At 33.7% G+C, this 14,037-nt stretch overlaps 1 protein-coding gene across 4 annotated transcripts in view; it reads left to right on the top strand.

Moving 5' to 3' along the window:
• The window catches only part of LOC120317578 (centrosomal protein of 72 kDa-like), a 261,314-nt gene that overhangs the window by 17,612 nt on the left and 229,665 nt on the right, over window positions 1-14,037 (top strand). For 3 of the 4 annotated variants that reach the window (XM_039364264.1, XM_039364266.1, XM_039364263.1), the window contains exon 3: window positions 259-451. In XM_039364264.1, coding sequence (XP_039220198.1) covers window positions 259-451 — 193 coding nt within the window. The remainder of the gene's footprint in view (window positions 1-258; window positions 452-14,037) is intronic. The other variant, XM_039364265.1, reaches the window with a different exon arrangement.

Genomic DNA, 14,037 nt, shown 5'->3' with positions numbered 1-14,037 from the left:
TCTGACAAGGGTGAGATAGTGAGAAATAAGAATTATTCCAGTTCTCATCCTAGATATCCTCTTTACAGAGGCATCTACTATATGTAGATGTAGAAGATTATGGAGTTCAAGGGAAATTGCATGATGTAAATTTTCCACTTTTTGCACAAGTATTATAAAATGTATGAAATGGAGGATCTTACACACAACTCTGTTTTAGTCACTTTACAAGAGTACAGGTTACTGAAGGAGACTCCTTCTATTCATATTTTAAAACAGGGCCTTAAACATCTCACATACTTAGAAAATCTCAATCTCTACTTCAATCACATCTCCTCTTTATCAGAAATGCTACAACTTCACAGTTTAACTGCACTTCAAGTTTTGGATTTCCGACTGAATCCTGTTGTTAAAAATGAATCAGATTATCGCCTTTTTGTTATACATATGCTTCCAAATCTCAAACAGTTAGGTAAGTAGGCTTGCTGTACAAATTTTACTGTTGGTCAGATGGCCAGATTATGTTAAACTGTTTGGTCTGTAGTTTCCTGGATCCATTTTTTTTCTTTTCTTGAAGATGGGGACCACATCAGTCTTTTCCCAATCCTCAGGTACTTCCCCGGTGCTCCAGGATTTGTTGACCTCCAATAGAAAGTTGTGCAGCTTTCCTTGCTGTCCAGTGTATACTTTAACTACCTCTTGGGGAGAAAAGAAAAACTAAACTGTCATGAAATTGGTGTAATTTAGTTCAATGGTGTAATTTAATTAGCTCAAAAGAGACATGTTAATTTCAAGTCGGGTGGGGCAAAAAATTAACATGATTTTTTTAAAAAAAAAACTTCACTGTTTATAAATTATCTTTTTTCTTAGTTATTTGGTGTAAGTTTCTGTAAAAACTTCCTATGCTTACAAAATCATAGAATTTAAGGATTCACAGTAACTTTAGCACACCAACTGTCCTAAGATACTCACAGAAGGAGGTGAAACAAGTGGAAGAGAAGAGGGAGCAGTAGGAGAAAGAGAATGAAGATGGGAGAAGAGAAAAAGAAAAAAAGGGGGTTGGGTGGGTGCGGGGAGGACAAGTATGAAAGTGAGAGACTGAGCACCCAGCATAGCTGTGCAGTGTAGATTAGGAGGGTAAGCACCTGGAGTGATGCAGAACAGCGGTGGGCACTAAGCACAAAGCAGCATGAGTCCAGGGTGAACACCTAAAATGGTGCAGTGACGATGAAGACAGATTCAAAGTGGGGTGGAGTTAGTGGCATGGAGTTGGAGGTGAGCGCTCAAAGTAGCATGGAGTTAAAGGTGAACACCTAAAGTGGCATGTGCGAGCAGCAGATATTGGTTCAGCAGAATAGCAGCCCAGCAGAGCAGTGGCACAGCTGCTGGGGAGCACCTGAAGTGGCACAGAGTCAGGGAAGTGGTACAGAGTCAGTAGTGCTGCAATAGCCCACTAGAGCAGCAGTGCAGCAGTAGTGGGATCACCAAATGCATGGAATTGGGGGGGGGGTGAGCCCACCAAAGGTAAAACAGGCAGCATTGGACCAGTCTTTTCTAAAGACAAGCCTAACTTTCCCTGGATCAGAATATTCAGGGAATCAATAGAAATAGCATGACCAACAACTGAGAATGGTAGCAAGCATGTGTGGAAGAATTAAGGAATTTCAGCATTAGCCATGAGGTAAAATCAGTATAACTCCCAACATTTAATTCAAAAGATTAAAATCCTCTATATGGCCAGCCTTCTATAAAACTAACTAATTTTAGTTAAACTGAAAAAAATTAGTTGACTTGAAATTTATAATTTTTAACTTTATATAACTTGTAAATAAAGTGTATATAAATTTTATATATAAATTTTAAAACATGGCTTTTATAATTTTTAAAATTTTATATAAATTTATTTTTTTTAAAAGTCTAAACTTCTATTTTTATAATTTTTAATTCTTAAATTTTTATATAAATTTTACTTTTTATATCTATATAAATTTTTAATTTTAAACAAAAAAGGAAAAATCCTTTTAAAATCTTCAATTACACATTTAAAAATGCATAGAAAAACATATAGTTGTGGAAAAAATCCAATGTTTTAAATTAAAATCTCTACCTTATATGTACTCAGGCCCGTAGAGGACCCAAATTATATTTGTATCAAATGCAAACTAACTGAAAAACTTGAGGAAAAAAATTAAAAGTCTATAGGAAAAATCAAAGGATCTTGAGACAACTCCAGCCATTTTAAGCCTCAAACAATAAAACATGAAATACCAATTAAAAGAAGAAGACTGCAACAAAGTGAACAAAGTAAGGAAAAATTAACTAACATAAAAAATGAACTTTTAAAGATAGACTGATGGTGGCATGTTATTCATAGAAGAAAAAAGAAACTAAACCCAGTTCAATCTAGTCCAGCCCTGCTGGAGTTAAATAATCAATTTCATAACCTCCCTTTAGTTGAAAATGTGCAGACATCATCTTGAGAAGGGACATCATCAAGTGTACTAATTGCAGAAAAAAGTAGATCAGGCTTCCTTAAGAAAAATGGTGTGCATTGGTAATAGGAGATTCACTGCTCAGGGGAACTGAATCAGCAGTTTATAAACCAGATAATTTAACAAGGGAGATTTGCTGTCTGTTGTTGTTGTTGTTAATTGCGAAGTCGTGTCCGACCCATCGCGACCCCATGGACAACGTTCTTCCAGGTCTACTAGGACCAAATATCAAAAATGAGACTGAGGGACTTGCTAAAATAATTAAATCTACAGATTATTATCCTTTTCTTCTCTTCCATATAAAGACAAATGATATACAAGGAGCAGCGATAACAAGGAGCCTAAAATAATGTCAAGGGACCATGAGCAGCTAACCATGAAGCCCAACAAAAGATAATTAACCAATGAAGAAATGTAGATGCTTTGAAGTTAACCACTGGTTTAGGAGATGGAGCCAATGAGAAAATTTTGTATTCTTAGTACATTATCTTTAATACCTACATGAAGTTCTTTTGGCAGGGGATGGGTTTCACCTCACAAAAAGTGTAGAAAATGTCTGGAAACCAAGTGGCTAGCTTTATCCAAAGAACTTTAAACTAAAACTGAAGGGGGAGGGAGACAAATTTTCAGAAGCTAATTCCTACTATAAATCAAAGGGTAATCAACCAATAATAAGAAAGAGGGGGAACTTAAATATAAAATAGGATATGTAGGAAGTAAACACAGGTCACTAAAAAGGACTCAAATGCCTTGTGTTAGTATATAGGGATTTGAGTCCTTTTTTAGTGACCCTGCATTTGCTTCCTGCATCTAATTTAGGAGGAGTATGAGGAACAAACAGGGTGAACTTGAAGTCTTAGTACATAAGGGCAGATATAACATTTTTGCCATTACTGAAATTTAGTAGGTTGAAACCCACGACTGGAACATGCAGTTAGAAGGGTTCAGATTATTTAAAAAAATAAAATAAAACAGAAATGTCAAACTCGCGATGTCACATGATGTCGCACAACATATTGGGACAGTTTTGCCATTGCTGGCAATGGGGTGGGCGTGGCTTGTGCGTGACAAGTCCGGCCTGTGGGCGGCAGTTTGACACCTCTGTAATATTAGAAGAGGTGGAGTTGCACAATATATAAAAAAATTACACCTATAGAAATTCAACAAAACAATAATGAAAAACTTCTTGAATACATTTAGGTTAATATGAAAGGAAACAAAAATGACATTGCCATTGGTATGTTACAGACCACCCAACCAATCAGAGGAAATAGATGAATTTTTGGCTAACCAGTTATTTAAAGACGTGCAGAAAGCACACAATAGTAATGGCGGACTTTATCCTGACATCAACTTGGAGACAAATTCTGCACCTAGTGGGAGATCAAACAGGATCCCGAGGAACCTAGCAGACCTATGTTTCTCAAAAAGTAAAGAAGGGAACTACAGGGTCAGCTGTACTGGACTTAATTCTCCCTAACAAAAATGCAATGATAAAAGGGATTGATTACAGGAACTTTGTTGAGAGTAACCATGTGTTATTGGAATTCAACATAACGGGAGGATAAACATGGAAGAACAAAGTCAAACTAGTGACTTGGACCTTAAAACAGCGGATTTCAACAAATTTAGAAAAAACTTGGAAAGATTATATGGATAGAAATCCTTAATGGGAAAACAATCCAAGAATGGGAAATTCTGAAAAACATATTATAAAAGTCCAATCTAAGCACAATACTAAAAAAGAAAGAAAAATAAGAGATCCCAGAAGACATGGCTGCATAAATAACTCTATGATAAAGACAAAGGCCAAACATAAAAAATGGAAGCAGGAGCACGTAACTAAGACCGAATATCAGCTAATAGCCTGATTCTTCAAAGATAAGTCAGGAAAACTAAGGCTCAGATTTGATTAAAACTTGCAATGTCAATAACAACAATAATAAAAAAGCTTCTTGCAACATGTAAAAAACAAAGAAGTCAGGGAAACAATTGATCCACTAATGGGAGAAGATGGCAAGAAGGTGATGGGCAGTAGATGGAAAGTGGAACCGGAATTCGTTCTTTGCATCTGTCTACAAACAAAAGAGAAAAAAATAGTCCAATTTATCAAAAGTAGTACCAGAAAAGACAGATTAGGAATACAAATCAAAATAGGCAACGATATAATAAGACAATACCTATCCACTCTTGATGAGTTCAAATCATCAGGACTGAGTAGATTATATCCCAGAGTTCTGAAAAGCTGGCAGATATGATTTTGGAATCAACTGATCCATCTCTTTCAAAGATCCTCGACCATTGAGGAACCACCAGGGGACTGGAAAAGAGCTGATGAGATTTCTGTTCTTCAAAAAAAGGAAAAAAAATAGATCCAAGAAACTACAGACCAATCAGCAATGGATCTGCAATTACCGTCCTAGAAGCAAGCAAAGTTATTAGAAGTTTGTCAAAAACAAAGTTACTAAATTAATGGGTAAGCGAAATGCTCTGGGCATAATATACTTGGACTTCATTAAGGCAAAGTAGAGCACAACATACATACAGGTAGTCTTCTATTTACAACCAGAACTGATCCCAAAATTTCCATTGTTAAGAGAGGCAATTGTTAAGTAACTTTTGCCCCATTTTACAACTTTTTCACAGTTATTAAGAGAATCACTGCAGTTGTTAAGTTAGTCACAGGGTTGTTAAGTGAATCTTTCCCATTGACTTTGCTAATCAGAAGGTCACAAAAGGTGATCACATGATCCTGGGATACTACAATAGTCATAAATTGAGTCAGTTGCCAAGCGTCTGAATTTTGATCATCTAACCATGTGGATGCTGCAATAGTTTTAAGTGTGAAAAATGGTTATAGGTCACTTTTGTCAGTGTTATTGTAATTTTGAACAGTCACTAAATGAATATTTGTAAGTTGAAGATTACATGTACTATTTGGTTAGATAGAGAAATAGTATTACTATCTGGTGGATTCATAACTGACTGATCTATAGCATTCAACATGTCTTTAATGGAGTTACAACTACATGGAAGGAAGTATGCAGTGGATACTTCAAGGTTCTGTCCTAGGCACAGTGCTCTTCTTAAATGATTCAGATGAGTGGATAGAAAGGGAATTCATAAAATTTGCAGATGACATCAAGCTGGGCGGGAATAGTCAACCCTTTAGAAGATAGGTTCAAGATCCAAAAGGATTTTGACAGATTGGAGCACTGGGCCCTATCCAAAAAAAATGCAGTTCAGTGGTGAGAAAAATAAGGTTGTTCACTTAAGCAAGAAAATACAGATATAGGATAGGTAGTAGCTTGCTCATTAGCAGTAACTGTGAGAAGGATCTATGAGTCTTAGTGGACAACCACTTAAATATAAACCAGCAATGTGCTGCAGTTGCCAAAAAAGCCAATGCAGTCCTTTGCTCTATCAATAGAGGGATAATATCAAGCTCACATGAGGTGTTAGTGCTGCTTTATACTGCACTGGTGAGACTATACTTGGAATACTTCATCCAGTTTTTGTCATCATGATACAAAAAATATATTGAGACCCTAGAAAAGGTTCAGAGAAGAAAAAGATGATTAGGGGAATGGAGGCTAAAACATAAGAACAGTTGCAGGAACTGGGAAAGTCTAGCTAATGGAGACAAGGACTATGACATTATAGCAGTCTTCCAATATTTAAGCAGTTGTCACAAAGAAAAGGGATTGACCTGTTTTCCAAAGCACCTGAGAGGGGATGGTAATGGATGGAAACTTATCAAAGAGAAATCCAACCTAGAACTAAGAAATTTCCTGACAGTAAGAACAATCAGTGAAATGCCTTGCCTCCAGAAGTTGTGGGTACTTGATCACTGAAGGTTTTTAAAAAAACTCGACAGCGATCTATCTCAAATGGTATGGAGTGTCAGAATCCAATTATATTTCATCTTTAAATTATCAAATATAGAAACTCCCAATTCTGCCTTCTCTGGATTCTGCCATAAGAGGGAGAGAAGGGGGAGAACAAAGGGGCTTTATGGCCCTCACTTCCTTCTTTACACTTCAAAGAGCTGAATGCTGAATGTGTGTTTATTGTAACCTCGAAGCGTTAACATACCAAAGGAGGGTAGTTGCCTTTCATGTAGTTATCTGAAGTCCCCATGCAGACGGAAGAAAGAAGAAAGGGGGTGGAATTGTGATACTTGAAACTATCACTGGAAGGGGGGTTGATTGGGTGGGACTACTGGGGAACCCCTTAAAACCTTGAATGGAAGAGCTTGAACCCCAAGTCCTGTCTAGCATGCCTGCAACCATTTTCTCTTAATAAAGGATTCCTGTTGGAAGAATTATTCCAAGAGTTCTGTCTTCTTAAGATGCAAAGTGGGGTGGGTCCTTACATGGAGTCTCCTTTTGAGCAGGGAGTTAGACTAGAAGACCTCTGGGGTTCCTTCCAAATCTGATATTGGGTTACTCTGTTAAGATGGGTTATATTTTCTGCTTATAAGCAGAATAATAAAGTAGAGGCCAGTATGAGTCAGGTTTGTGGTTAGTTATTTCCTAGTTCCCACTTAAAATGTTTTAAGATAACTTATGAGCCAATATCTGCAAATATCTAAACAAGGTATTGAGGCTTACATAAATTGAGGGTATTTTGGAGGTTTGGTTCTGTGGTTAAGGCACCAGGGTAGAAAGTAGGAAATGAAGAGTTGACTTCCCGCCATAGTCATGAAAGCCAGCTAGGGAACCTTAGGCCAGGGGTCCCCAACCCCTGGTCCACAGACCAGTACCAGGCCTTGGCCAGTTAGGAACCAGGCCATGCAGTTGGAAGCATGTGGCGAGTCTGCAGAGGTATGGGAAGGGGGCGGAAGAGTGGCAGGGCAGAAGCCATCTTGCTCACTGCAAAGATTCTTCAGCAGCTGCGCTTGCAATTGGCTCACACGCATCTGAGCTCCGTGTCCTTCCTCCTCTTCTTCCTTTTTTTATGATATTTTATTAATTTTCTAATTTTACAATTAAACATTTAAAAAGCAACATGGTGACTGGGTAATCAATAATTCAATAACATAGCACAAATCTCAAGTTACAACATCAGATATTTCCTCTCTTTTTCCCTTAATATCTACTATCTCATATTAGGCTAATATAGTTATTATTATCAACTAAGTAAAAATCATCTTTGTTACATTTATCAATAATTTTTAGCTTATACATATTTTAATTGTGTTTGCATTCAATCCTTATATACAATCAATGTTCTGTTATTGCTTTTTTCCTAGGCTTTAATTTCCCCTCAATATTCAAGTTAACATTTGGTATATTATAATTTCCAAGCTTTAGGTGACCAAAGTTTCCCTCATCTCAACTTCTACATTTTTCCCTTTTCATAACAAAATCTAATATTCTAAATACACATCATCTATTTGCATATAATATTCTATTTTCTAAAAGTTATCTATTTTCCACCATATTAAACCAAAAGTCTGTTAGTCTTATTACACATCTTACTTATTCAATTATAATGTTATTTTATTTTCTAAAAATTATCTATTTTTCACCATATTCAACCCTCTAATCCAGACATGTCAAACTTGCGACATCATGTGATGTCACGCGATTACATACGCTAATAAATATTTAATTCCTAATCCTTTATGCTTTCCTCTAGCCAATAGTAAAATAAGTTCCAGGTTTGATAATAGTCCGTTTCTTCCTTTTCTTTTAGTCTCATAGTCAATCTGTCCATTCCTGTGCATTCTAATATTTTTTTAATTATTTCTTCATCTGATGGTATTCCTTCATCCTTCCAGTATTGCGCAAATGTAATTCTTGCCACTGTTATGATATGCAAAGTCAAATATAAGCTTTGTTTATTGATCTTTTCTGGCATTATACCTAATAAAAAAAATTCAGGTTTAAAATCAGCATGTTCTCTGACATCTTTTCTAACCAAGTATGTATCTTTTTCCAATAGTTCTTTGCTTTATCCACCAAACATGATAATATGTGCCTGACTTATATTTACATTTCCAACATCTGTCTGACATATATAAAACATTTTATATAAATTTTCTTTGTAAGAAGTTGACATTGTCAGTTTATAATTTCTTTTCCATAATTGTATCCAAAATTTTTTGCCCATCTTATCATTGTTTCTTTAACTTGTTTGCCTTCCATTTCCAGAGTTAATAAAAAATTATACATTTTCTTAATTAATTTTTCATCCAAAGTTAACAAAGTCTTATCAAACACAGTTTGTTCCTTATAAAACTCATATATTTTAACATCTTTATCATATCTAGTTTGTATTTGTAAATGTGTCCACCATGATAAGTTGATGCCCTGATTTTCCATTTCTTGTTTAGATTTTAAGTGTCCTTCAGAGTTTAGAATATCTCTATATGTCCAGATTTTTTTAAAGTCCACTAAATTTGGGTGTACAAATGCTTCCATTGTTGACAACCACCCTGGAATTTTCAAATATATTTTGCTTTTTATTTTTTCCCATGTTGTTAACAATGCATTTCTTATATAGTGATTTTGGAAATATTTATGAACTTTATTTTTCTCATACTATAAAAAGGTGTGCCACCCCAATTTTAAATCATGTCCCTCCAGATATAACAACCATTTATTTTTAAGAATTATCCATTCTTTTACCCATGTTAATACGGATGCTTGATAGTATAGAACCCACTCTGGTAGGCCAAATCCCCCATTTCTTTTAGCATCTTGTAACATTTTCATCTTAATTCTAGCTTTCTTTCCTTGCCAAATTAATTTCAAAATTAATGAATTCAAATCTTCAAAAAAAAATTCTCCAATTTTATAGGTATTGTTTGAAATAAAAAGAAAATTTTTGGTAGTAAATTCATTTTCACTGTAGCAATTCTTCCTAGTATTGACAGTTGCAAATTTTTCCATTTTTCCAAGTCTAGTTTTATTTGATTTAATAATTTTATATAATTATCTTCTTTTATCGTTGAACATCTTGCTGTCAACTGTATTCCCAAATATTTAGGCTTTTTGACTATCTGTTAACCTGTTTTTTCTGATATTTGGGTTTTTTTTTTGTTTATCTGTAAGATTTTTAACTATTACTTTAGTTTTTTCTTTGTTTATTTTCAGTCCTGCCATGTCTCCATACTGTTCTATCTTTCCCAATAGTTTAGGAATCATCTCCATGGGTTCTTCTAAAATGAATACCAAATCATCAGCAAATGCTTGCAATTTATATGTTTCGCCTTTTATTTCTAATCCTTTGAGTTCTATATCTTGTCTAGTATTCCTATTTATGACTTCCAAAGTAAAAATAAATAACAATGCCTTGTTCCTTTCCTTATCTCAAAGTTCTCAGTATAATCTCCATTCACAATCACTTTCGCTGTTTATTATATATCATTTTTATTATATTTATAAAATTCTGTCCAAAGTCCATTATTTGTAATTGCTGAATCATAAATTGCCAGGAAACATTATCAAATGACTTTTGAGCATCTAGAAATATTATTGCCATTTGTTTCCCTGGATGTAGTTCATAGTATTCTAATACATCCATTATCATACTTAGAATGTTTTTAATTTGTCTCTTTGGTAAGAAACCATTCTGGTCTGAATGTATAAATTCAGTTAAGTATCTTTTCAGTCTCTCAGCCATTATTTTTTATTTATTTATTTAAAAGTTTTATAAATTTATTACAATATAACCCCCCCCATCCCTTCCCCCCTCCCCCTCCCAGAGCTGATTACAGGATAAAAAATAAAATAAACATAATCTAACCGACATTAATCAACTATACTATCAATCAAAACCATAACACATTTTAACTCCTTCTCCCAACAAATATTAACAAATTAAGTCAAAAATAGTAAAATAATTAAAACTAATAATAATTATCTAGAATTTACTCAAAAGCAAGATAATACTTTTCAATCTCATATTTCTTCTGAATAATCAATCCATCTTCTCCAAACCATAATATATTTTTCTTGTGAATGATCCTTCAAATAGGCGGAGATTTTCACCATGTCTGCTAAATTAGACACTTTAAGTATCCATTCTTCCAAAGTAGGCAATAAGTTTTTCTTCCAATATTGCCCAATATTATTCTTCCAATAATCTTGCAGCTGTTATAAGGTTCATCATCAAATTAATTTCTTTAACATCACAATCTACAATAATACCCAACAAAAACAATTGCGGAGTAAACTTTATCTTTCTCTTAAAAATCTTTTGAATATTCCACCAAATCTTAATCCAAAAATCTTTAATATCTCTACAAGTCCACCAAATATGAAAATAAGTTTCATCTAAATTTCCACATCTCCAACATTGGGCTGTAAATTCGGATACATGTGAGACAACTTTTGGGGATCTAAATGCCATCTATAAAACATTTTATAAAATTTTCTCTTAAACTCTGTGCCTGAGTAAATTTTACATTTCTAACCCAAATTGTCTCCCATGTATCCAATAAAATCGGCTCTTGAATATTTTGCGCCCATTTAATCATATAGTCTTTAACTAATTCTGTTTCAGAATCCAATTCTATTAAAACATTATACATTCTTTTTATATGAGTTCGACCTTGATCTTTAATCTGTTTACCAAATTCACATCCTCTAAGGTGATACCAACCTTTTGATCTAAACTCCACCTCACTAACAATTGATTATAATGAAACCAAGAGTGTATAATATTTTCTTGCTTCAACTCAATCAATGACTTTAATTGCCAATCTTGCCCAACCAAACTAAGTAATTCCTTATAAGAAATCTTATCCAAATTCACTCCCCTGGATACTCCCTCTATCACGTGTCCAGGAATCCCCCAAATTGGGATTTTATAATTTAACCTATAATAATATTTCTTCCAGACATGCAACAAGGCACTTCTCAAAATATGGGTTTTAAAAACCTGATCAACTTTTTTATCATAAATTAAATAAGCGTGCCATCCATATAATAAATCCCATCCCTCAAGAGAAAGAATATTTTTATGTGTTAAGTTGAGCCAATCGCTAATCAAGGTTAAAGCCACCTCATCATAATACAATTTTAAATTAGGCGCTTTAAGCCCTCCTCTTTCCCGTATATCTTGTATAATCTTAAATTTAACTCTTGGCTTTTTCCCTGCCCAAATGAACTTATTAATCCCTTTCTGCCATTCCTCCAAATTAATATCTTTCTTCAAAATAGGTATCATTTGAAACAAGAAAAGAAACTTTGGAAGTATATTCATTTTAACTGCTGAAATTCTCCCCAACAAAGATAATTGTAGTTTTTTCCAATCATTTAAGTCCTTTTGCACTTTTGTCCATAGTATCTCATAATTATTTTTATACAATTTAACATTAGAGGCTGTGATATATACTCCTAAATATTTAACCTTTCTCACTATTTCAAAACCTGTTAGTTTAATCAAAACATCCTTTTCCTTCATAGACATATTTTTCGATAATATTTTAGTCTTATTATTATTTACCTTAAAACCAGAAACCTTCCCATACTGAATTAAAATTTTTACCAAATCCCTAACTGAGTCTGTCAGTTGAGATAATGTCACAAGCAAATCATCAGCAAAAGCTCTCAACGTATAATCATTCTAATTTATTTTTATTCCCTTTATTCTAGGTGACTCCCAAATTTTAATAAGTAAAATCTCTATTGTTAAAACAAATAACAATGGGGATAAAGGACATCCCTGTCTTGTACCCTTTTCAATTTTAAATGCTTCTGTTAAACCCCCATTAACTATGATTTGTGCAGATTGTTGTTGATAAATTGCTTTAAGGGCAACTAAAAATTTATCCCCAAAATTCATTTCCTATACTACTTTAAATAAAAATTGCCAATCTAATTGATCAAAAGCTTTTTCAGCATCTAAAAAAATCAACGCCACAGGGATTTGATTGTTCTTATCCAAATACTCAATTAAGTTAACAATTTGTCTAACATTATATTTCATATATCTTCCAGATATAAATCCAGATTGGTCACTATGAACCAATTGTTTCAAAACTCGCATTAATCTATTCGCCAATATTTTTGAAAATTTTTTATAATCTGTATTCAAAAGAGATATAGGCCTATAATTTTTGAGCTGAGTCAAATCTTGATCCTCCTTCGGAATCAATGATATAAAAGCCTTTCTCCATGATGGAGGTACCTCTGCTCCCAATAAAATATTATTAAAAAGTTCATTCAATGGTTCTATCATTTCTTCAGATAATATTTTATAATAAATTGCTGTTAATCCATCTGTACCTGGAACCTTACCAACTTCCAATTGTTTAATAGCCCAAATAACCTCATCCGAAGTAATTAAGCCATTAATCTCATCTTTTTGATCAGTAGTAAGTTTAGGAAAATGTGATTCCTGTTAATACTTTTCTATGTCTGAGACTTGTATATTTTCACTAGCATATAACTTTTGAGTAAAAATCTAAAAAACTCTTTTCAATCAAATTTTGTTGGTAAACTTCTTTACTTTTATAATTTATTTTTTCTATAATCCTTGATTTCTGTTTCTTTCGTAGCTGGTAAGCCAACCACCTACCAGGCTTGTTTGCATTGCAAAATGTATTATGTTGCATATACCTCAAATTAATTGCAATCTGATCAGTTATCAACATATTAAATTGCTCCTTAAGCAAACTAATAGAAGCCTTTAAGTTTTTATCCATTGGATTTAATGTCAGAGCCTTTTCCTTAGCCTTAATCTCTATTTCCAACTCTTTACATTTCTGCATCTGTTTACGTCTATGCATATTATTCATATAAATCAAAACCCCTCTCATATATGCTTTACTGGCGTCCCATACCATTGGCATCGACGTACCCTTATGCATATTCAAAAGAAAAAATTCCTTTAAGTAATCTCTACATCTCTGTAAATTCCCTTCAGGTCTAAATAAATTTTCATTCAATCTCCAAGTCCTTCTATTCCCATCTTCAATAGATAACTCCATCCATACAGGACTATGGTCTGATAATATTCTTGGGAATATCTTGGCATTCTTCACCCTAGAAAAGAGATCATTAGTAATTAAGAAAAAGTCAATTCTGGAGTACGACTGATGCCTGTCCGAAAAGAAGGTAAAGTCTCTTTCTTCCATATTCCGTTCACGCCAAATGTCTCTAAATCCCAAATCATCTTTCAAATCAAAAAAGGCTTTAGGTAGTTTTGAATGATGAGGAGATTTAGAGGAACCTTTCTTATCTTTAATTGAATCTAAAACACATTCCAATCTCCCATCATAATTACTGATTTATAATCCAATTGAATTATTTTCTGATGTATCATCTTATAAAAATATTTTTGTTGCTGATTAGGAGCATATACTCCAATGACAAGACTTCTTTTGCCATTTAATAATAAATCAATAATAACATATCTTCCTTGTGGATCAGAATCAATTAACTTTGGTAGTAAATCTTTCCTCACATAAATAACTACTCCTGTTTTTTTTCTGCGGAGCAGAGGCTGTAAAATGTACTCCCAGCCGGGAGTTAATCAAATATTTTTCATCCCTTAAAACAATATGAGTCTCTTGCAAACATATGACATCATTCTTACGTTGTTTCAAATA

This window comes from Crotalus tigris, unplaced genomic scaffold, assembly GCF_016545835.1.
Source record: "Crotalus tigris isolate CLP2741 ecotype Arizona unplaced genomic scaffold, ASM1654583v1 scf7180000019700.414542, whole genome shotgun sequence".
NCBI lineage: Eukaryota > Metazoa > Chordata > Lepidosauria > Squamata > Viperidae > Crotalus > Crotalus tigris.
The sequence above is the reverse complement of the archived record's forward strand: the minus strand, read 5'-3'. Positions and strand labels throughout refer to the sequence as shown.